Source organism: Phasianus colchicus, chromosome 9 (genome assembly GCF_987193195.1).
Source record: "Phasianus colchicus chromosome 9, bPhaCol1.hap1.1, whole genome shotgun sequence".
In the NCBI taxonomy this organism is placed as follows: domain Eukaryota; kingdom Metazoa; phylum Chordata; class Aves; order Galliformes; family Phasianidae; genus Phasianus; species Phasianus colchicus.
In genome coordinates this window covers 9,559,157-9,583,019 of record NC_143444.1, presented here as the reverse complement: position 1 = coordinate 9,583,019, position 23,863 = coordinate 9,559,157, and the positions used below count along the sequence as shown (strand labels likewise).

At 57.9% G+C, this 23,863-nt stretch overlaps 2 protein-coding genes across 5 annotated transcripts in view; both read right to left on the bottom strand.

Annotated features, from left to right (window-relative positions):
* Nucleotides 1–4,782: 4,782 nt before the first annotated feature.
* On the bottom strand, nucleotides 4,783–13,771 carry CRIP2 (cysteine rich protein 2). Its single transcript, XM_031595749.2, has 8 exons — nucleotides 13,616–13,771; nucleotides 7,912–8,006; nucleotides 6,700–6,757; nucleotides 6,152–6,292; nucleotides 6,008–6,076; nucleotides 5,719–5,813; nucleotides 5,500–5,557; nucleotides 4,783–5,422 (listed from the first exon to the last, which is right to left on the bottom strand). Exons 1-8 carry the CDS (start codon nucleotides 13,656–13,658, stop codon nucleotides 5,355–5,357), a joined length of 627 nt encoding a protein of 208 aa, XP_031451609.1. The 5' UTR covers nucleotides 13,659–13,771; the 3' UTR covers nucleotides 4,783–5,354.
* Nucleotides 13,772–19,678: 5,907 nt separating this feature from the next.
* Nucleotides 19,679–23,863, bottom strand: part of MTA1 (metastasis associated 1) — a 71,524-nt gene continuing 67,339 nt past the window's right edge. For 3 of the 4 annotated variants that reach the window (XM_031595739.2, XM_031595741.2, XM_031595740.2), the window contains one exon: nucleotides 19,679–21,351. In XM_031595739.2, coding sequence (XP_031451599.1) covers nucleotides 21,213–21,351 — 139 coding nt within the window. In that variant the 3' untranslated portion in view covers nucleotides 19,679–21,212. The remainder of the gene's footprint in view (nucleotides 21,352–23,863) is intronic. The other variant, XM_031595742.2, reaches the window with a different exon arrangement.

Genomic DNA, 23,863 nt, shown 5'->3' with positions numbered 1-23,863 from the left:
CCCAAACCTGGGGCACTCCTCACCCCACAGAACCAGGCCCACCCATGGGTGCAGGCTGTGAGCCCACCACCTGCTGGCACCAGCCTTGGCCCTGCGGGGAGGGGATGGCTCGGGCCAGCCGTGAGTCATGCAAAGCCTGCAAGGCTGCAGCCTCCACCCTGTCTCCTCCATCCTTTCCGCTGGAGCTGTGGCCCTGAGGCAGCACATATGTGTACACATCACGTTTTGGATGTGCCACGTCCCCGAGGCCTGATCTCGGATGGCACACGGGGCACGTCCCCCCTCTCTGGCAGCCCTGCTTCCCTCCCAGGCTGCTCTGAGGCCCTGCCAGCCAGGACAGCCGGCCCCAGCTGTCTCCCTTTTAAGGCTGTTTTGGTGCCAGCGGGCAGCTCTGCTCAGCCCCGGCCCCTGGTCCCCATGGACCACACAGTGCCTGGCCCCTCTCCTGCAGTAGGAGCCTTCCAGCCCAGCCAGGCAGACTGTGTCCCCATGGCATTGCATGCTGGCAGGGCCAGCCAGAGCATGGGGATCTCAGCCCCCCCGTGCCCTTGTCCGAGGCCATTTGGGCAGCAGAGTGGGCACAAGGCCGCCGGGGGGGTGACACAGCCGGCGCCGAGGAGCCGGGCGCTGCTCTCTGCCAACCGTGCTGAACGGGGCTCCGTGCCACACAGGCATGATGGTGCTGATGATGTGGTACCACTGGGGTGAGCACAGGGTACCCACGGCACTGCTGACGGGGGGGAGTCTGGCAGCACCATATGGATGTGCTGGATGTGGCCTTTCCTTTGTTGGACAGGGAGTAATTTCACTAACACTCCCAATGCCGAGGTGTGCAGCCCCTCAGCAGGAAGATACACCACATCCTGCCAGCCTGCAGCCCCCCACCCGCAGCTGTGGGTGCTCCTCCACCAGGGGAACAACACAGACACCAGCTGCAAACAGCCTCCTCAGCAAAGCCGCCGTTATCTTATCTGCAGACCTTGTTCCAGCTAATTTAACCATCAGCATGGCACGCCCCGGCTGCCTGTGTCCTCTGATACCAATCTGGGGGTGGAGGCTCCGTCCCGATGCATCAGGCGCCGGCGCTCCTGAGCAGCATGGCAACACCCTCACAGCAACCCGGGTGGCCGACTGTTTGTTTGGGGTGACGCAGTGCTGTCGCTGCCAGGACACAGCCCCATCCCTGAGCACGTGCCTCCAGCAGCCCCAGGCTGAGCTCCATTGTTAGGGGCAGGGCTGTGGCCCCAGTGCGTGTGCACAAAGGAAAGATGAAACAGTGGTGACAAGATCAGCCAGGTCCCCTGTGCCATGCTATGCCACCAAGCTGCCCTTGCCACCTGTTTCCATGAGCATCCTTGTATTCGTGACATACAAACATGCCCCACGTGGAGTGACCACAGCCCTGCTCACACTTTTCTCCTTTGCAGAGCTGCCGATGCCTCTTCTAACTTCTTCCCCAACCACAGATGCTCCCAAGCAGCTCTGCGTTCCCTCCCCAAGGAAAATGTGATTCAGCAAACCCCAGGAATACCCGAAGCACGTTGCTGTTGTGGGGCTGGTGGGAGATTAGGAGATGTAGACATTTTCCAAGTGCTTTCCAACTGCAGCTTCTGCAAAATTCCCCTCCCTGGCCGTATTTCAGCCTGCACTTGTACAAGTCACGGGCTCGCTCAGCTGAGACAACTCGTTGTAAAATATGTCTTACCCAGCCCAATATGTAACTCATTTGACAAGAAAATTACAGGGCGGATTAGAAAGCCCAGAGAGGCCAGGGAAGGCTGCCAGCTGTGGGATCCCAGGGAGAGGCTGGAGAGATGCTGGAGTGATGTCAGAGGTGGGGTGCCAAGGGGTGCGTGCCCCCCCCTGGTTCCACGTGTGGCAAATCACATTAGGGCAGCACGTGGGAGCAGCGTACTGAGCTGGCTGTCAAACCCTATTACACCCTAAGGGGAAATTCTGGAGTATGTCTTCATAAAGCTGGCAGGAGGCTGAGGGCTGGGAGGAATCGGGAGCAATGCTGCATGGTGGGCAGGGATGAGCACCTGCCAGGCCAGTCTAACCCTGCTACACACATGTGCAGGAGGGTGCCTAGCTGCCCCCACAGTGCCACCCTTGGCACTCGGCTGGGATTTCCAGACATGGGACAGGAGAATCTCTCCAAATCCCAGCTACGTGGAAGAAGTCCTGAAATTCCATCCAGGCACAGCTTCCCACTGTCTCCCCACGCAGATTCTGGCCAAAAATTTCCATTACCGTCTGCTCTTTTCTGCGAGCTTTCCATTAGCAGCAGCCCCAGGAAATCTCCTGGCTGAAGCCCTTTGTGGGCAGTGTTGGTGCATTTTCCTAGCGCCATTTCTCTCGCAGTGATGGTGCCCACCTGTGCCTGGGCTGGCTGAAGATGTGATGCCCACTGCTTTGGGAAGATGTCCCAGGGATGGGGGTGCTGAGACCCACAGGGCCACACATCCCCACCCCTCCCAGCCCTGCCATGGGATTGGCTGTGCCACCTGCCCTGCGCTGGCTCCAGGCTGTTGATGCCATACATTTTATTCCCAGTTAAAAATTCACTTTGTCAAGGTGAGAAGGGGAACAGGGAGCAGGTGGGTCTCTCCCTTCTCCAAAGGGAATCGGGACACTTTGGTCAGTCGAGTCCCCCCAGGCACGTGGCTGAGCCCAGGACTTCAGCAGCCCTCGGAGCAGCTCTGCTGCTGCACCCTGCTTCCTGCTGGCAGGGCAGTGACCTCTGCTTTGCAGCCCAAGGTGGGAAAAGAGGTCATGGAGTGCCAACAAGACCTTGGAGTGACTGCAGGGCAGGGGCACCCTGGGCCATCCCTGCTGCCACAGCACAGCCCAGTTGCAGGGAACTCCCTGGTTTATGGCCCTCAGGTATTTGCTCTCTGCAGTGGGGCTGTATGTGTGCTAAGGGAAACCTGCTGCCCTGTGCAGTGGTGGCACAGGGAGGGAGAGGGATGACCACATGCTGTGAGGCTGTATCCTTGTTTTAGATGGAGCTGCTTAGCTCCACCTTACTGAAAACAGGGCAGGAGCAACTCAGGGAGATCCCAGGACAGGGCAAGAGAAGGAATGCAGCCATGGGTCACACACCCATCCAACCCCATCAGCAGCATGCACAACTTCATCCTATCAGCACAGCTATTCCCAGGTCCACCCCACATCCAGTCCCCAGACACTCCAGAAGTCCCCAGGGTTGCCCCCTGGATGCTCACACTGTTAGGAGCCCATTGGTGATGGATTTACAGCCCTAATCCTCCACTGCACAGACTCACACCATCCTGCCTCCATCCCTGACTGTCCCCTTGCACCCTATCCAGGATTTAACCCCTCTCTTTGACTCACCCCAGGGATGACTGTAAGCCAGCCCAGCCAGCCAGAGCTGCAGCATTGCCTTTGGGAAGCACCAGAGCTTGTTCCTGGCTCCATGGAGGCAAGCTGTGCTCGCTGGGCCACTCTTAATACCCGTCTTAAATCACATCTTCCAGTACTTCATCTCTTTTGGTTCCTGTTTTCAAGTTCCCAGCAAATGCTTTAAATCTGTCCTGCCTTTCTGCCCAGCCACACAGCACCAGCTGCATGCAGGCTCCAGACACCTCCCCACATTTTGGGTTCCCCTTCCAACTGTGACCATTTCACCCCTCTCCTGCAGGCAAGCTGTATCTGCTTTGGGCTCTGTTTCCCCCCAGCCCTAGAGAACATGTTTGTAACCACCAGTTCTCGCCAACTTTCTCATCCCACCAGCAAGCCCTAGCTGAAAGAAATAATAAAATACTTGATGTCCTCTTGGGGAAAGATGTTTTCCAGGCCCCTTTTGGCAGGAAGGGGGCATTTTCAGCTCGCACAGGTCTCCCAAAAATAAGTACAAAAACACAGCGAGGATCAAAGGCTGAGTTGCCTTCCCTCTCAAAGCACTGTTCTGCTGCACCAACACTGCCCTGAGCCTTTGGGCATGGGCTAGGCTGTGCAGGACTCCAGAACCTACCCTGGGACCACGTGCAGTGCCCACTGCCCCTCACCATGACCCCAGGCTGTAGGGCTGCACAGGGACACGATGCTGCTTGCCTGCAGCAGCCTTCCCAGGACCTACTGGAACAGAGCAGAAATCTGGCAATCTTTAGTTTTTCCCCAGCAAAACTCTCTTGGGGAGAAAAAAATGTAAATTAAAAAAAAAAAAAAAAAAAAAAAGAAGAAGAAGAAGAAGAAGGAAAAGAAGAACCAACCCCACCCAAAGCAAAATAAATGCCACGTTTGAGCATGGCAACAGTTTGCACTGTGCTGTGCCATGCTCAGATCCCTTGGCCCTGACAAAAAGGTAGGCTCATTAAACTCATTAATGAATAAGGGTTTCAAGGAGAGCAGCAGAGCTTGGTACCGGCTTGCGGGTGTGACAGCAGCTGTGAGCACTGTCATTTTCACCCTGCCATGCTGCAGGGTCCAGGGGGCAACAGGGACCCTCATCCCAGCAGTGCTGCAGCACAGCACAATGCTGCTGCCTGTGGGGCTGAGCTCTCTGCTGTGGGTCGGGGAAGGAGAGCTCGACGGGGTCAGGTCTCCATAGGAACACCACCAAACACAAACATACACATCCGCTTCCCGGGCGCAGGGACTGCTGCACCGTGCCTGGGAAAGAGCTGCGACTGCCGCGGTGAGCCAACAGCACCCACTGCCTCTCTGTGCCTCATAGCCTGGGGCTGCCCGTGTGTCCCACAAGGAAAAGACGGGGACAGAAAGGTTCCCTGCCCATCCCCGGAGCCCAGCACACACCGCCTCTCTCAAAACCTTTATTATCAGCAAATAACAAAAGTCCGGGGAGCGCACGGCCGGGTGGGTGGGCAGCGCAAGCAGCGTGCGCACAGGGACGGGGCGAGGGGTGTCCCCACAGCCGGGAGCACAATGACAACAGCTCATAAATAAACACCGCGACGGGAAACCTCGGGCTCTGGGCCCAGTGCGCTCTGACCCCCCACCCCCTCGGGCGTGGGGAGCAGCTGGACCTCACAATGGGGTGAGCTGGGAGGGGGGGAGGGATGCGAGGATGGGAATGCGGGAGCTGAGCCACTGGGGGACCATGTGTCACTAGTGTCACAGCATCCCCTGTAGCTGCGGGATGGGTGGAACACTGGGACAGCAGTGACCATCTCAGCCAACCCGTGCTGGGGAGGGCAGAGCGCACAGGGGATGAGCAGAGACACCTTCTACCTTTGCCTTTAAACACTGAAGCTTATATTAGGGACTATGGCATAGAACCTAGAGGTTCTATAGAGACAGCAGAGAGCACAGCTCCGTGGCCGAGGGCTGCTCCGGTACTTGTAGGTGCGGGAGGTGATGGGGCCGCCTGCCTAGGGCTGGTTCTTCGCCTCAGGGTCTTTGTCGTAGATGTAGCTGCCCACGGCTCCGGTATTGACGCCTGCAAGGAGGGAAGTGCACAGAGGTGGTGATGTGAGTAGGACGGGCGTCCCCCCGCCCCGCACCCCAAGCACTCACCCTTCGGCCCGAACAGGATCCCGTAGCAGGGCTTGTGGCAGTAGGGCTGCCCGTCGTGCTGAGCGGCGAGAAGAGACAGACGTGTCACCGTGTGGCACAGCGGGGCTGTGCAGGGCGCTGCGCGGAGCCGCGCTGCCCTCTCGCGGTGGCACAGCCCGGCACGGCGCAGCCCGGCACGGCACAGCACCGCGGTGCGGGGCCGGGGGTGGCCGCCCTTACCTCGGCGTGGCCCCCAGGGGTCAGCGTCTTGCTGCAGCGCTCGCAGCGTAGGCAGGGCCGGTGCCAGTCCTTTCCCAGTGAGGTCACCTTCTCGGCTGTAACGGGGACAAGAGGGGGCCCCCCACACGTCACCAACACGTGGAGACGTCACCTCTTCGGATAAAACCCCACGGACCCCAGCCACCTGCGTGCCCCAGGGGTCCTGCCACCGAGTGCCACCACGGGGCACACACCCAGTGCCACCAAGTGCCACCACGAAGCACGTGCCCAGCACCCACCACAGCCTTACCAAAGTAGACCCTCTTGCCGCAGCGCGGGCACATGTTGGGCTCCCCAGTGAAGGTGGTGACACTGGAGGCTGTAAGACAAAGAGACATGAGTGTGGGACACCTCATTCAGCCCCCAGCCGGGTGCCCCGTGCCCCCCCACTCACCTTTGCTGGGTCCTTTGGGCGGAGCAGCGTTCACCTTCTTCTCCTCCACCCTGGCTGGGTGCTCAATGGGCCCCGGTGCACTCTGCCCCTCAATCTGCGGCTTCTCATAGATGTACGACCCGGCACCACCGATGTTCACCCCTGCAGTGAGACAAAGGCTGCAGCAGCCCAGGGGTCTCCATCCCCTCCCAGCCCCATCTCAGCTCCCCCAGACCCTTATCTCTGCTGGGCCTCCACCGTCCTTCAGCCCCAGCTTCCTCCCCACCCAGGCTTTATGCGGCTGTGTGTGGGACGGGGGAGCAACTCCACCTTCTGTTCAAATGGGAATTTGCTTCTTTAATTTATAGATAAATAAATAAATAAATAAGAAATAAAAAAAGAAAGGAGACAGCTGCTGGGACTGACTTTCCCTCCAAAAGCTCCGCTACCCCTTTGCACATAGCAGCTGTGGGTTTGGGACTGGCTCAACTCCGGGCAACCCAGCTCCTGGGTTGCATTTGGAGCTGTGGGGATGGGAGAAACAGGGTACAGGCAGGGCCCAGACGTACCTTTGGGGCCAAAGAGCGTCGCATAGCAGGGCTTGTGGCAGAAGGGCTTCCCGTCATGCTGGGGAGAGAGGGCAGTTAGGGTGCTGGGCAGCAAGCGTGCTCCTCATGGTCACCACCATCCCTATCCACATTCAGAGACAGTTTAGTGGCCATAGTGGTGATGGGCTGCTGGTTGGACTTGGTGATCTTAGAGGTCTTTTCCAACATTAACAATTCGATGAGAGCATGATGGCTGTGCCCCAAGTGACCACTCTGGCCATGCTGTACCCATGCTGGGTACCCAACACCCTGCGTAAGGCAGCACCTCCCTACCAGCTGCATCCCACATCCCCAGCCAGGGGAGGAGAGGCCTTCTGCTCTGTTTTGCCTCCATCCTTGTCACCATACCCCTTGCCTTGGCTGCAGATCAGAGCCCCGCTGCTATGAGCCCTGCTATCGGCCGGGGGCGATTATGGCAGGAAGGCACCGAGCAGACGATAAGTGCTGCAGCACTTCTGTCTCACAGCCCAACAGCCACCCACGGGAGGGGGCCCTGAGATAACACTGCTGCAGCCCCGGCTCCGGCAGCAGCTTCCCACAAAGGTGCCGGGAACCGAGTCCAAGAGAAAAGAAAGAGCGCTTGTGCCTCCGCATCCTCAGCCCCGAGGTTCACAGGACACAATCAGCCAGGCCTTGGCTGCCATCACCCCAGCAGAATTTGGCCTTATATGGAGAGGGAGAGAATTCTCCAGGCTTAACTCGGCCTCACTGCCCAGCTGCCCTGGCTGCTGCCAGCCACCCCTCAGCTGTGCCCCGCTAAGGAGCTGGTGACATGCTGGCACGAGAGGCCGTGCACTGCCCGGGGTGCAGGGAACGTGCAGTTGTTGTAGGGCTGAGCACCTGCTGAGCACCTGCTGTCAGCTCCATCGCACTCCCAGCAGTACAGCTGTGGGGCTCACTGGGTGCAGCATCAGGTATTGGCCCCAAACTGCTTCCTGCCACGTCCCCATCCCTGGGGCATCAGACAGCATGTCGGCACAGCCCCTGCTTCTTCAGCTTCTCCAAATATTTACATTTTGGACGGATTTTGGGCTTTCTTAGCTCCATTAGGAGCTGTATGGGGAATGCATGCAGCTTCTCAAGGATGGGGTTGTTGCCCTGCTCCTGCCCAGCTCCATGAGCCCCCAGACCTCCTGCCCCCACCATCCCACTCTGCTGCCCATTGGCCTTCACCTCAGCGTGCCCTCCTGGGGTCAGGGTCTTGTTACAGCGCTCACACTTCAAGCAGAACTTGTGCCAGTCCTTGCCCAGGGAGGAGACCTTCTCGGCTGTGGAGAAATAAGAATGAATGAATGCCCTGTGCCAACATGGGGCTGTTATCGTGGTGCCCACACCCCTATTCCCATCAGCTGCTCTGCTCCACACGATGTTCCCAGGGCCGCTCCAGCACCGTGCTCCTACTCCCCATGTCTATTTTTACTCCCTGCATTGCCCCACACAGCCCTGCTTCCATTCAAATATTTAGAGTTGCCATGCCCACCCAGCCCGGCAGCTCCTGCTCATTTTCATGCCTCAGCTGCCGTGCCTCTGGCTCAAACCAGGACACAGACAGCCTCCGGTGTCACCAAGGCTATGTTCAGCCCTGGAGAACACCCATCTCCATGTGCAGGGCTTGGAGCAGGCATGGGGCAAGGACAAGTGCGTGGGCACAGCACACACCACGAGCCTGCAGGGCAACACGCTGCAGGCACCAGAAATGGCTTCAAAGCCTCCAGTTCCAGGAAGGTGAGCGCTCAGAGACCGGTTCCACAAATGCACTTCCTCTGGCTGTCCCCTCTGCACAGCCCCAGGGCTTCACCTACGTCCTCATCCACACAGTGCCAGTCCTGCTTCTTGCTGGGTCCTGTGGGCACTGGGACAACTGTTCCCTCCCAGCTGGGGGGTCCCCATCTCCAGGGGTGCACACAGCAGGGACAGCTGGAAAACGGCACCGTCCCGTTAAACCCACTGTAAAACTAAATCATAAGGGCCAAATAAAATATTTAATGAGCAAATAAAAGCTCAGCCCTGCTGCACAAGAACAGCCTTTCGCAGAGGAATGTTTCCCAGCCCCTTTCCCCTCATAAGGACTTCAGCAAATGTCACCGGACTGTGTTAGGTCAGGATGGGGCCAGGAGCTCCACAAGGGTAAGTCCAGCTGTGAGAGCTTCCTCTTCCCATGGCAAATGGCTGTACCCAGGATATGCCACAGTGCCAAGGTATGCCAAAACAACCCCATAGTCAGCCAGTGCATCAACCCTGGTGGGAAGCAGGTGGCTGTGAGCTACAGAGATGGAAGAGGATGGAACTGGTGTACCCACAGGGAAGCACAGACCTGGGGTTCAGTGTCAGCTGGGAGCACAGCTCAGCGAGGCAGCTTTGCAGAGCAGGAGCCCTTTGCGTAACAGCAGTCCCCAGCTGGGTCAGCAGCTTCTCCCAGCAAGGGAAATTCACTGCAACCCTGCTTGGGCCATACATGGGTCACGAGGATGCACACAAAGGGACGTTCCAGCCCGGGGCTTTCTGGATGCGCTGCAGCACGAGCCCAAGGTATCCCTGCGTGACCGCAGCTGGGATGTGGGGCGGCGCTGCGCCTGGTGGCAGAAAAATGCGCCGGTGATGTACGGCTCAGTGTGCGAGACCAGGCTGCCAGACCGACCTGGGAACAGGGCAGCTTCCCCAGGGAGGGAAATGGAGCGTGAGAGGCTGAAAGCTGAGCCAGACGCTCGGGGCCGAGGGGCCGCTCGGCTGCATCCCGGCGGCTGCACAGCCGGGCCTGGGGCTGCGTCACCTCCGGCCGCCCCCGCCCCGCAGGGAGCAGCGGGAGGAAGCTCCCGGCGGATGTTTTGCAGCTATTGCTGCTTATTGCAGCTGCCACAGCCCCCGCCAGACGAGATTCGCCCCCGCGACATCTCGGGCAGCCGTAAGACCCCGCCGCTTCCTAGAGCCTGCATCCCCGGCAGTGGATGGGCAGGAGGGACGAGATGGCCTCTGGGTGCCGTCCCACTCTTGGGGACACCCTGCGGCCGTCCCTCGCCCTCGGCTGGGAGCACAGGGCCGGGCACACGCAAACAAAGGGGACAGGGAACGGGGCCAAGCGCTCGGAGCGCGCTCCGCCGGTCGGCCGTCGGGCCGCATTGTTCGCCACGAGCAAAGGAAGCCGCCCGCAGCCTGCCCGGCCCCTTCCCAGGGCGGCGGCCGTTTGTGCCGGCGCTGCCATCAATCACCGCGGGCAGCCGGCATCGGGTTGCCGTCACCGGACCGCGGCCGCTCCGAGGTTGCATCAGCTCCGGCGACGAGGGCTCCGACCGCACCCCGCTACGGAGGGAACCCCCCCACCGCGACCCGGGCGGGCTGGGGGCCGGGGCCGCTGCCTCCTCCCCGGAGCGAGCCCGCGGCCTTCGCTCCCATCTTCCCTCCCCTTTCCCTTCCCTCCCTCCTTCCCCAGCGGGAATTTGCAGCCCGTTTCCCCGGTGCACACCCCGCACCGCAGCCACGATAGCAGCGGGGCCGCCCCGCCCGCTCAGCCCGCAGCCAGGCGCCGTGCCCGGGCGGGGCCGCCGGCGTAGGCGAGAGGAGCCGAACGCGTCTTCGTGGGACGGGAGCCCTCCTCCCCACCCGGGCCGGCACGGTGTCCTCGCCCCGCTGTTCCCGCCGCCCCTGACAGCACCGCCGCTCCTCCAGCCGCACACACCGGTGCAGCGCAGCCTCGAGCAAATTCCCTCTCCGTTTTTCATGGGGCTGCTGCACTTCATCAAGCCACGTGCGCGCTGGACGTGCCGCACGGGGACGGCTGTGCTGGGAGAGGTGCCGCAGCGCTCCCATGGGCACGCTTCCCGGCTCGCTCGGGATAAAGCAGCAGGCATCCCCGGACACCCGCAGTGGAGCTCCCAGGAATGCTCTTACTGCTCCCTTCTCGTCTGCCTGCTCTCTGCCAGCCTCCCTCTCTCCTTCCTGCTGCTCCAGGCCCCGTGCTGCCACGAAACAGTGAATGGAAATCAGAGTGCACGGGGTGAGCTCGGCAGCCCTCCCTGACCCAGCACACGGAGCAGGGCAGGCACACAGACAGCCTCTCCCTGGCCGGGAGCACCGTGTTCCTCTGAGCTGATACAATCTCTGACGGGCAGCTCCAGGGGTATGAAAGCATCCCCTGGCCCGCATCAGCAGGGGGTTCCAAGTGGTGCTGGAGCAGCCAAGCCCACACCAGTGCTCCCCCCAGCTCTGCTCCGCACAGGCACAGCCGGGTGCTTCCGTCCCCACCGTGGCAGGGATGCTCAGCACCTGTCTGTGTGCTGCAGCACGGGGGCTGCCCCACAGCGAGCCCTGAGCACCAGGACCCATCCCCAGCCCTCACCTCCTGCCCCTGGCAGCAGTGCCACCACAGCCCTATCGCAGCACACGCCCTGACTGCTGGATTTTACCGTAATGCTATGGAGGCAGATTTTCCATTACCTATCACTGGGGCGTTCCTGCTCCACCTTTCCTGCCCTTTCCATCCCCCTCCTTGGCCCCGTCACCTCTCTCCATCCACAGGCCCCAGTGGAGACAGCAAAGGACAGAGCATGAGGATCTCACACACTGCCCCCATTCCCAAGGGTCAGGGCAACCTGCGGGTCCTCCTGGGAGCCACAGTACAGCATACATTGACCACGCACAGAGCGAGGGCCAGGGGCTGATGCCTGCCCTCCCAAAGACAACATCCCACAACTCACAGCAATCAGCAGCTTCCCACGGCCACATCCTTCCCCCACAGTGTGCCCCACAAGCAGCCAAGTGCCCTCTGTTAACGTTTTGCAGAGCCCACGCACGCTCACTGAGAGGCCGCCCAGGGACACGGGGCAGCAGTTGCATAAGGAGAGCAGGCAGCATGTTCAGAGCGGCCTTTTGTCAGTGCTGCCGTGAGGATGGAGCCCTGCACCCACACTGGGCACTCACCGAGGTGAGCTGCTCCAACCCGAGGGCAGCAGTTACTGATTAATTGATCGCAGGGCGGCCTCCGTGGTTGGATTCCTGCAGGGCAGTCCTGCCTGCAACGGGCTCAGTCTCCACAAACCTCAACACCATGGTTGGAGCCCCTGCTGGGTTGCAGCCCAGCACCGTGCCCACGTGCTTGTAGCATCCCCGGGGCTTTGGGCTGCTCCATGCTCAGGAAGTGCAGTACAGGAAAACAGGAAACCTCCCAAGCCATCCTGCCAACCCCTGGGAAGAGGAGCCTGGAGGCAGAAAGGCTCAGCTGTGGCTCGCGGGACCCCGCACTGTGGCACAGCAGATCCCACGGCACTGTGGCTCCCGGCAGCCCCATCCCTCAGGCACTCCCTGCCTCAACCACAGCCACCTGCCAGCACCGTGCTGCTGCTGCCCCAATGGAGGGGAGGTGGCGGCGTGCCCCGCTCCGCCTGGAAACTGCGCTTCCAAAAACCGTCTGACAAAAGAGCCAGAAGACTATTTTTATATTTCCCTGTGCTTTTTAAAGAAAAAAAAGCTCATTCTGCAGCTCAGGAAACGCCCACATCCTTCTGAGTACAGGGAGGAGTCTCTGGATTTTTCCAAGGAGCGCGGAGCAACAGGCGGGCTGGGCTGGAAATGAGTTTTCCATCGGTACCCGCTGCTGTTGGCTTTGGTTGGCCGCGGGGCCGGGAATGGGACGTGGGTGCATTTCCCATGCATGACCCACAGCCCCACCAGCTCCTGCCTGCAGGTACCAGCACTGGCAAGCAGGGTGCTGGGAATCACCACCCGCATGCTGGGGCTGAGGGATGCCCGGGCGTGCCGAGCCCTGCCAGCAGGTAACCCTGCTCCGTGCCCGGCTCTGTGCTGCTGGCTGCCTGGGGAGCAGCTCCTGGCCCAGCGCAGAGCTCACTTGCTTTCTGTGCATTAAATAAACCAAGCTGGGTTTATTCCATGGGAGCCTGGGCGGTTCCCAGAGGGGAAACCGAGGACGTCAGGAGCGCGCGCCGCAGCCTCTTCCAGCAACGGGAGAGGAGAAGTTTCCGGCCGGTTTCTGCTCCAGCTCCCCACGCTCCATCATAGGGTGGTGCCGCTGCCCCCTCCCTCCCGCAGGTCCCCACGTCCCTGGAGGAGATGGGAGAGCGGAACCAGCAGGGTATCGGCAGGGGCTGCCCGCCGCCCCCGGCACAATGCTGGAAGCAGGACGGTGGCACGTGCCCCATACAGCCCTGTGCGCTCAGGGCTTCCCGAGCCTCCCGCAGCCACGGGGGCTGAGGCTGCATCCCCTGCCCGGCCCCCCCCCCGGAACAGGAGGAGCGTTGACCCCGGGCCGTGCCCAGCGGCCGGCCAGCGGGCTATTTTCTGCTTAAAAAGGAAAAAGTTCACACGGGGAGAAATGTCTGAGGCCGAGCCGTTCCCACCGCCCCCCCTACAAATAGGTTTATTTAAAGGAGGAAGAGAGCAAATTCCTATTTCTGTGTTTACTTGGAGATGGCCGGGAAGGAATGAAAGCTCCCGGTGCCTCCACCGCGCGGACACCTCCTGACTTTCTGTCCCCAGCGAGCGCACCGAGAACCGGGGAGGGGGGGGGGGGGGACACGGGGGGACCCCACAGCCGGGATGGCCCCGGGGCCGGGACTGAGCGCCCACCCGGGCGGAGCCGGCACCGAACCCTCTGACAAAGCACCGCAGAAACCCGAACCGCCACCCGCGGAAGGCGAAGCGCACACCTGGCCCTGCGTTACGGGACCGTTTCGGGTGCGCTCGCACCTGCCTCTCTGCTCCTCCCCACCGAGCCCCCCCTCCTCACGGTTTGTGCGACGGATCCCCCTCCGGACAGCGGGACGCGGCCCCCACCCGTGGTACGGCACCGGGGCGGGCAGGGCAGGGGGATGCGCTGCGCTGCGGGGACACGCTGGGGGTGGAGAGGGGGACCCGGGGACGCGCTCACCGAAATACACGGTCTTGTCGCATTTGGGGCACTTGGATGCCATGGCGGGAGAGCGGAGCGGAGCGGAGCGGAGCCGTGCCGTGCCGAGCCGTGCCGTGCTGTGCTCCCCGCTCCGCCCGGCCCCCGCCCATTACCCGGGGTGGGGGGGGCCGGGGCGGGGCTGCCCGCCGTGCGTCTGCCCGGTCCGACCCGGCTCGGCCCCACAGCAGGTGCGTCCCCAGAGCTGTGGGTCCATCCCGGGGACGCTCGGAGCGGCCGCTGCCGGGCAGAGGGCAGGGATGGGGCTGCGGGTGCCGCTCCGGTCGCCCCTATTCGTGGGCACTGACGACGCCGCACAGCTCGGGCAGCGCCCAGCAGCCCCCCCCGCCCCGCTCACAGCCGTGTGTTAATCTGCCCCTCCTGCTGATCCCCCTCCGGCAATCAGACCTCCAGCCTGCTGCCCCAGCTCGCCCAGCCCCGGCACCACCGGCTGCCCCACGCCTCCGTTCCGGCCGGGTCAGGCAGCAGGGCAAGGGCTCGGGGCATTCTTAGGCGCATTTTTTCCGGATGGGATAACTGAGAATCCCAGCTGAGCAACCAGGACGACGGGTCTGATACGGAGACCTTGGCGGGGGACGACGGCAAAGATAACGCCGATGGGGGCGGCGGGGTGTGGGAGGATGGCACGTCTTCTCCCCAGCCTGCATAGCGAAGCAGCGCTGCCCGTTGCCCTGCGTGGTCCACGGGGCCCTGCCCCCCCCCACGCATCCCTGCGCCATTTTGCTCGGTTGCCATGGAAACAACCATGTCAGTAATCCCTCCCGGCATAGAAAGATGCGCAGGGCCGTGCAACACTGCCGGGTGCCAGCTGTGCAGCAGGTGCACGGCACGGGGGATTCGGAGGCCCCGGTGTTCTTGTGGGGCCGAGCCCTCCGCCGCAGCCCTACAGGGTCGCGCGTCTCCGGCCGAGCGTCGGTAAACAGGAAATCTGCTGGCGGTGAAACCCAAGCCATTGCATTATTCATCAGCCCGCAGCCTGGCCCCGCTCCTCAGCCATTGTCACATAATTCCTCCTTTCTCCGCCGTCAGCTGGCGCGCAGCCGCCGGCCCTCGGGTGCGGGGACCGAACTTCGGCGCCGTGCGGTGCGGGGACGGTGACAGCGGGTGTCTGCGGCGGCTGTACCCACAGGGCCGGAGGGCTGCTGGGGACCAGGCTGCCCCGTCACTCTGCATCCAGCTGCTGTCACAACAACGGCTGGCTTTGTCACCAGCGGGGCAGGTGGCAGCGGTGTGGGAGCTGTGGCTGAGCCGTGCAGCTCTGCTATGCAGCCACTATGGCCACACAGGGATCAGCGGATCTCCGGTCCCTTTACAGCACGGGACCACTCTGGTCCCAAAGGAGATGGAGCGTCCCACACGTTACCCTAAAACCCATCAGTTCCCGTGAGACCCCGTGACCCTGGAAAGGCTGGGCACAGCCTGTGCCCATCTGCTGCCTGCATCCCTCCGTGGCACTCGGCAGCATCAGTCTCATTGGCCCCAGAGGCAGGAGCAGAATCAGGAGGACTGCTGCACCCACCCAAGTGCGTGCACACAGCAGCCACAGGCACAGCCAGCACCGAGGGCTCTCCCACACTGTGAGGCTGCTCACACACCCGGGCTGGGGGGAATTAAGGCAATCACCTGAAGGTGCGAATCCCCGCCTGCAAATGCGCTAAATCCCAAGCGGATATGCTCGCTCAGGAGCAAAGTGGCTTTGGCTTGTGCTCTCTTAATCTGCCCCGGCTTAGGTTCTCTGCTCCCACACCAACCGTGGGACTGTCCTGAGGTCTGGGGACAGCGGGACGGGTGACCTGGGTGGCACCTTCAGCGAGTAATGCCTTCCACATCACCAATCCATGGGCTCCATCCCTCGGCTCCAGCTGTGCCTGGTTTCCATGGCAACGGGAGCTGCAGCTGCCTTCCCGCAGCCCAAGCCCAGGGATGCTGCTACCCAGAGTGCCCATACACAGAACTGAGAGCACTGTGTGTGCACTGGGATGGCAGCAGTGGCCGTTCCAGCCAGCACTGGGACTGAAGTGACCTAAGGGTCAGCCCTGAGGCTGCAGGATTGCAGCTGACTGTAGGGCAGGGCTCACCCACACAGGATGCTGGAGGGAGGAGTAGAACTGAGCAGGACTTGGCGCCTGGGCAGGTCAAGCAGAGAGCTTTGCAGGGATATTAAGGGAAAGCAAGGAATAAATACGGATAACTTCCCCCCAGCTGCCTTGCCTTTGGCTCACCCCTCTCCCGCTGCTCCGACTACCCCCGGCTCTTTCTTCCTTCTTCAGATGCAAACACCACAAAAACGTGGCTGCAAAGAGCACTGGGCTGGGGCTGGAAGGCCTCCCCCTTCCTCCCCCCTCTGTGCCTTCTGCTCATATTTGTCTCACGTTTTCTGGCGTCTAGAATAACTGGATGGGTTACAGGACAGGAGACTGGAGGGAAAAATATCCAGTTAAAAAAAAAAAAAGGTAAAAGGTTATGGGGAGGAAAAAAAACAACTACTGCATGTTGGGTTTGGGTTCGCACAGAGGACAGTCACCTGTGTGTGACCTCTCTCTCCCTTGTGCCAGGGCCTGCCTATGGTGACATGGGGATCTATGCCCACCAAAGTGTCCATGCTGAATGACCCCCATGCAGACCCAGGGCTCTCTTTGGGTGAGGGATCCAAGGGGCACAAGGCCAGTGGGTGCTGGCTCTCATCAGGCAGCACATGCCAGCAGCAGGGCAGCACGTCACCGCCTCACCCCAGCCACCCACTCATTGCTTCTCTCCTTTAAAAGGCATCCCTGGCCCCTGCTATCACAGCAGATAGCACCTCACTGGGTGTGATAAGCGGGGCTACAGCCAACCCTTTTGTCCTTGCAAGTGGCGATGGATGTCCCCGTGTCCCCTTCCCATGGGGCTGCAGCCACCCCTCACTGCTGCCTCTGTCCTCACCAACTCTGTGCTGTGTGGGGACAATTAAACAGCTGTACAAATGCTTGCAATAATGGCGAATGCCCCCAAGAATCACAGCAAGCTGCTTCCCTCGGCACAAACATCCCCTCGGCTCTGAGCTGCCAGCACCCGCAGGGCCCAGGCTGTTTGGCTGCAAGGCATTTCCCAAGCGCCCTGCTGAAGGGCCGGGGGAACAAGCAGCCCATTGACACACCGCTCACATCCAGCAGAGGTTCCCAAGTGGCCAAGCATGGATGGGTTTGGCAGCAGATCTCAGCCCTGGCTGTGAGGAAGGGACCGCTGAGGAGCTGAGAGGCTCCTGCAGAGCTGGCAGCCTGCAGAGAGGCACTGGGTTCACAGCCCCAGCACAAACCGAATCACTGAGCCCAGGGCTGCACTTCAGCCCCGTCCTGCCTTTGTCCCGAGCTGAAGAGCTGGGACGAGGCGCTGGCAGGGATCACACCAGGCCCAGGCACCGAGGAGCCGTCCTTGAAGCTCTGCCTGCTGCCGGAGCTGAATGGCACATTTCAACAGAGGCCGTCTGGAATTGGCTGACAAAAAACATTTCTGGGCACCACAAACCCGGCTCCACGGCCCCCATACACAGGCACACAAAAATGCCAAATATTTGTCCAGAGGAGCGCTGGCCGGCTGCCCTCAGCACACAGCGGGGCCGGGCCTGCTGCAGGGACAGGGCGTCCTGCTGGGAAGGGGCTCTGGGTGCCTCAGCCTCCCTGTGCAGCACTGCTCGCTCCTTTTAGCTTTTGGGAAGCAGACCGAAGGCGGAGGGAAGCTGGGATGCAGTGCAAGGACCACACGTGCTCATGACGTGTCCGTGCCCCAGAGGTGCCGATCCCATCGCTATTGTCTCTCCCAGGCTCTGGAAGGAGAAGCATTTGCTAAAAAGCAGGCTTAAAGGAGAAAACAAAAACAATCGGAGCAGTAACAAGGCAGCTAAGGAGGCTGTCATGTCACAGCTTGCCTGCTTGCAGCGTTCCCTCATTTCCAATCTAACACCGCTGCCAACGCTCCTTTGAACTGCAGCGTGGTTAAGCCCGTGCTCTCTGACAGCTCAGAAAAAGCAGAAAGCACGTAGGGCCCTGTTTGTGTAATGGTACCCAACCCCTCCTCCCTTCTCCATCGCAACCAAAACTCAGTGCAGCGTTCGCTCCCAGCCTTCCCACAGGGCTGCAGCCCCCGCTGCCCTGCACACCCGTGGTGCTGGGTGCTGACCCACCTTGGCCGCTCACGGCTCCATCCCACACAACCCAACCAGCTGCACGCAGCTCACCGGCTTCCCAAGGTCTGGCTTGTGTAATGCTTGCTCCGAGGATCCAGAGCCTGGAGCAGAGCTGGCACGGGATCCAAATTTCCATTTCAAAGGGAATTTCAGCATGTATTTTGCTTTACAACTCCACAGTAGTGTCCCAGTTACAGTCCGCCTCCCACAGCAGGAATGCGAGTTTCAGAACCATTAGTTTTGGTCATACTTTTTGTTTCCACATCGTTTCAACAGCACTGTTAAGGAGAGCGTGCTGCCCTCACGGGACAGCAGCAAAAGCACAGCCAATGCCAAAACCCAGAGAGAAAAGCAAGGTGCCTTTCCTCCCTCCTGGCTCTGCAGCGTGGAGCAAATACACCTGGAGTCTCCCACCTGCCCAGGGCTCCCCTCCTTCAGAACGTATCGTTCCCTTCCATCTTAAGGGCTCATAAGGAGCTGGAAGCAGGGGCTGGGAATGAATCAGCTGTATGTACCTATTTACCAGCCCCACAGCAGGAAAAAAAAAAGGAAGAATAAGATTAGAAGCAACCCTGCATCAGCAGTGCATCAGCAAGTGAACAGGAATACCATTTTCAACATAAAAGGCTGATCAGGGAGAGGCTTGGTGACAGCAGATGGCCTGAGAGGGGCAGCTCGGGGCTGAGCATGTCAGTGCTGGGGCCTGCTGCTTCCCTTGCGTTTCCTGAGACCTGGTATCTTCCTACCATTGTTAAAGGTATTTTCTAAGCCCTCTTCCCATGTTGGTACAGATGTCAGGCAAGAAAGCACCTCCTCCAACCTGTTGAAAAATAGCATCCATATTTAAGGACACACAGAGGATCCTTCAAAGCCACGGCAGGTCAGGATATTCTGTGCTTGCCCGTACCCATTTCCAAAGCCACCCCTGGAGTCACTCCAAGAAAGCTTTTAAGTCGTTGCAAAGTGCAGAGCTGGCACCCCCAAGTGGTCGTTCTGGCTCCGAGCAGCTTCTCTCACATCTCGCTTTGTTCCTGCAGTGCCAGCTGATGTGCACCCACAGCTGTACCACTGCACACAGCACCGTACAGCTGCGTGTGGGGGGGGGGCTGATCTGGACACTGATGCTCAACGTGACCTTTCTGATTTCATGTGTGATGCCTGAGACAGCTCCCTTGCTGAGAAAAAAAAGACACCAAGTGTTCTTCCTGCTGTCAGCAATCTTTCTTACGCACAGAAGTTAATCCCACTGACTGATGAAAGCACAGTAAAACTGCCAAAGCACTTTGGCACAACCTGAAGACTTTCTGGCTACTGAGCTCAGTACCCTTCACAATGCACATCCTTCAGCTGCCCCCTCCTGCCTTCAGTTCCAGGCAGGAAAACATGTCTCCCAAATGCAGGACAGGCTCACATCTGCCCAGCACGCACCTACTCACCATCAGGTCAGCCTCACCCCTCCCAAGCGGAGGATCGTTGGAAGCACTTTGCTGATCCTGCTAAGGAATGAATGTAGAAACGAAGCACTCAAACATCAGCACGTTTTGTTGCTCAGCCCCTGGGATTTCACCCTGCCACATGTCAGAGCCGTGCCACGAAGCAGCCCACGCACACAAAGGGCTCATTCAGAGCTGCGGCATCCAAGAGGAGGAGGGAGGGAGTCGGATTTTGAAGCGTCAGAAATATTTTAACTGCACGTTAGGGGAAGCAAGCTGTGAATGACTGCTGCCCTGTACAACATCACTGCTGGGGCAGCGCTGTGCAAACACTTGGAAGCACAACACAGCTCTTGGATGTAAAGAGGAGCGCGGAGGTAAAGAGGACCACAACACCGAGGCTGTGCCAGAAGAGACAAAAAGCAGCTGTTTCACAAAAGCTCACTTTCCAGGTTTATTAAGTAAAGTTAACTGAATCGTTTTCATTTTGTGGGGATTCCTTTCTGCCTCACCCGGCGGGCCGGCAGAGTCGCACAGAATCACGGTTGGACTGTGACAACCCAAATACAACTTTGGCTCATCTCACCGCTGACACATATGGAATGACTTGGGGGGTTATTACATGCTGTGTCTGCTGGAGGCAGGTACATGTACAGATCAGCACAAGTTGCAAATGATAGTTTACATCCTTTCAAAACAGAGCAGGGCATTTCAGCAGATGCGCTGCAATGAGAAGACATATGAAAAAGAAATCATACAGACTTGCAAATACATAAGAAGTTCAAGAGATGCAAGAAACCTCAAACACAAGAAATGTCAAGGGGGGAAAAAAAAAAACACTGAACTTCAGACACAACGTGTTGAAATTAAACCCGGCTGTAATTTAAATTCTCTTCAAGATGGGAAACATACAGTAATGCAATTTAAGAGAAACCAGGTTTTGTCCTGGGAGAAGCGTGTCCAAAACCACGGATGCACAAACAGGTTCAGAATTCTAAGCAAAATGTCCCTGGGCATTGGTGTACTTGACTCTTGGAGCCAGAGCAAAGCAATTCATTACACTGCTGGGCCTACTGCTGGGTGTTGGTGGCACAACAGCACGTAGGGTTCCAGATGTCAGAGAGAAGGCAGCACGCAAACTGCTGGTTGCAGAGAGAAGTGCTACGAGCCACATCTCCCAGGGATTGATAGAGCAAGGGCACCTGACTCCGGCAGCCTGGCCTCCATTGCACACACTGGTAGTGTAATGCTCTGCAAGGTTCTTCAGTTCTTAGCTCACTCCTTTCTCAGCCTGAGTTGTTTCTGTCTTGTGCAGGAGCACAACTGGCCGTGAAAAATTATCCAAAAAACATAAGGGACAGGACCAAAGAAAACAGGCTGAACCTGGGGCTGGCTCCCAGCTCCTATTTGCAAATATCTGATAGAGGTTGGAAATTTATCTACAAAAGAAATAATATAAATGAAATAAAAAATGGCACCGTCCACAAAATTAAAAAAAAAAAAACAAAAAAACAAAAAAAAACAAACTTACAACACAGCCTCGTAAAAACGGCTTTGCAACGAGAGCTCAGTCACAAAATAAGGGTTCTAGCTCTCCGTACATCAGAAGAGGAAACAAAGCTAAAAAGTACTAGTCCACATTCTCTTAATAAGTTAAACTTACTTTCCCTCCCCCTGTCTACAAAAGGGGTAGAAGCAAAGGAGAAAAGAGGCTACCAAAAATAACGAGAAAAAGAAAGAGGAGAGAAGGAGAGAGCGCGCGCAAGAGAGAGCAGTCTGTGGTCGGAGGCTCAGAGCAAGGCTGAGTTCCTTTTAAGGGTTTAAAAGATGCAAAACAGTTCCTCAGAAGTTCCCTCTCTTCAACAGTTAGTTCAATGCTGTAGCCATAGAAACTCAAGTATACATCGGAGGAGAGATTCTTTCAGGCAGATCGGCCGCCATCCGGAGAGCTGCTCAGCGTGTGTTAATCCTCAATGATTATGGGTTCATCATTCATGGGCTGGCGGAGCTGCACTGCCTGGATTGGCCGGAGGATAATGGGCTTGTAAGGGCGTCTGGCGGCTCGCTTGGCTTCGGAGGAGGAAAGCAGCTTGCGGATTTTCCTGCAGACAGTAAGGAAGAAAGGAATGCATTACAGAGACCGAAGGCTTAGGCGTTGCAGGCCTCTCTGTTTCCCCAAGCAAAGCCAGGCCTGCACACGCACAGGCTGCTCCCAAGCGGGATGGACTGATGCTGTTTATTTTGGCAATGCTTTCCCCGGGGAACTTTTGTTTTCCCATTTATAAACCCATCAATGAACAGGCCAACTGCATTCAGCGTTCCAGAAGCCTCTCCCTGCAGAGCAGAAGACACCCTGGCCCAGTTTCACAGGACCGGGGTCTGCTGCCATAGATGCATCACGTGAAATAGTTACGACAAGCGCATCACTCATTTATTTTGATGCATGCAGGCACATCCACACGACGTGCTGCAGGCAGCTCTGTGGGATTGCACGAAGACAAGTAGCAAACAAATCTATGGCAGCTCGGGTCACTTCCCTGCCTGCTAATCTAATCCACTGCTGCCATTCCCTGTTTCCCAGCAGGTGCACACAGCTGCCTCTCCCCACAGACACAGCCAGCAGTGCTCCATCCCACAGAGCTGTGTCACCAGATTGAGTTCCCACAGGGGAGCTCCAGCGCTGCCACTAACAAGGGAACCAATGCTGCAGCCTTGTTTTTCTTTTTTATTAACCCACTGGGAATGCTACCAAGGCACCTTCCCCTTCTTATTTCCCCTGCTCTGCGTGCACCCAATCTAGAAATGAACAACATTCTAGTTTTGCACTTGTTAAGAGTTCTTCTACATGTTACAAAGCCAGCAACAAGTCTTATCAGAGGCAGGAAGCAGATTTCCATCAGAAGAGAAAGTAAAACACAGATAAAGATACAACAAAGGCTTAAAATTAACAAAATAAAGTGGAAAGAAACAATACAGAATGACTACTTGCTTCCTTCTGTTGATACCAGGCTTAGAGTTAAAGGAAGTGCCTTAGAGAAAGCAGCAAAAACAAAGAAGTACACTGTATAGTTAACACGAGGAAATCAATTCCAGAGGATGTTGTGGTGGTCAAAAGCATATAGAGATGAGAAAGGAAGGTGATAAATATTCACAGGAGTAGTCCAGCAGCACCATTATGCACAGCCTTCAGCTCAGGAACCGGGACCACAAGGAGGGGTTGATAAGGATGCCTGTCCTGTAGACTCCTTCCTTAAAGGTTTTCTAGCTTTTTCAGTGTCAGAGATCTGACACTGCCTGAGAGGAAGGGCAGCCACGTGGCTTCACAATCCACAGCCGGACCAGCTGCCCCCCAAGTAACTGCTACATTTCTGATTAATTGATGTGTGTCTGTTGAAAACTTGGCTCCAGTCACATGTACAGACATCTTCACTACGCGTCCCCATTTCTCCAGTTTCTTCTGAAGCTGAAAGGGCATAGGGTGGGGAGAGAAGAGAACTGGGGGGAAAGCACGTAGGAGCAGGGGAACCTGGAGGGGAGGATTATTCCAAGACCCACTTTGCTGAAGTCCATCCACTTTTTAGCCAGCAGAGCTTCTCACAGTGTCTGTGCTCCGTCAGACGTGCTGCCATCAGAAATAATCTCTCAGCAGCTCTACATTCTAATCAGCTCACACTGTGCCTCACTCGCATAAATTATAAAGGTTGAGCTCTGTACTCTGACATTTGAATTCAAGAACTTATTACTTTCAATCTACCAACTTCTCAAGCTGCTCCCTCACAGCTATCCAGTCTCTTAGCACCGTCCTCAACAGTACCACACAAAGGGGACAGAGGGGGGTAAAACTTCAGGGAAACCTGCTTTCTGTGACCAAAAACACAGCCTGGCCCTCAGCTGGAGGACAATATGCAGATAGCACTGTTAGATTGATTGCTACGGAGCCTACACAAAGCTCAGCTTGTTCCGGAGTTCACAAACAAGCCTTACATTCCTGACGCTGGAATGCAGCAGATGGCTCAGGGAAAAGTTAGAGGTGAAATGCCCAACAGAAAACCCGTGCCTCTCACAATGCTACATGGCTCAAAGCTTCCCTGCTTTTCAGCAGGCTGCCAAACGTCTCTTTTCACACTCATCAGGCAGCAAAGCTGCTGGACAAAGAAGCCTGTTCTTTTCTTTTCTTTTGAAGAGATACCATCTTACTGAACTGATGCTTATTGCTGTGCTCTGATTGCCATGTTTGAGATGTGCTGCTTGCTGTGAGGCTGGTCCTTCCTACCTTGGTCTGTCTTCTACAGTAAGCGGTTCTCACATCCGACCCTGCAGCTGATAAATATTCTCTCCGTTCTGTACAGATCAAAGAGCAGGGCTTTGAGGTTGTATTGAGACATTTCTACCACAAATCTGTAGTACTGCTTGTGGTTGGGAAGATAAACGTGGTGAGCAGTTTTTTGCAACTGGAGGATCATGAAATATGCCTCAAGCACGTGAGGACTGAATTAGAGATTGAAAGCCTTGCATTTGCCATGGCACGTGAATGTGTCAGAGCTGGAGATCTGTAATGGGATCCCAGCACCTCTTCATCAGAGCAAGATGACAGGAATAAAGACATGCTTCCTT

Excerpts from the sequence above, each read along its gene's own strand:
- CRIP2 (XM_031595749.2), bottom strand. The coding sequence starts at position 13,658 with ATGGCATCCAAGTGCCCCAAATGCGACAAGACCGTGTATTTCG. Across the intron at positions 5,558-5,718 it reads CCCCTGGGGGCCACGCCGAG|CACGACGGGCAGCCCTACTG; the intron begins GTAAGGGCGGCC and ends CTCGCCGCTCAG. Across the intron at positions 5,423-5,499 it reads GATCCTGTTCGGGCCGAAGG|GCGTCAATACCGGAGCCGTG; the intron begins GTGAGTGCTTGG and ends CCCTCCTTGCAG.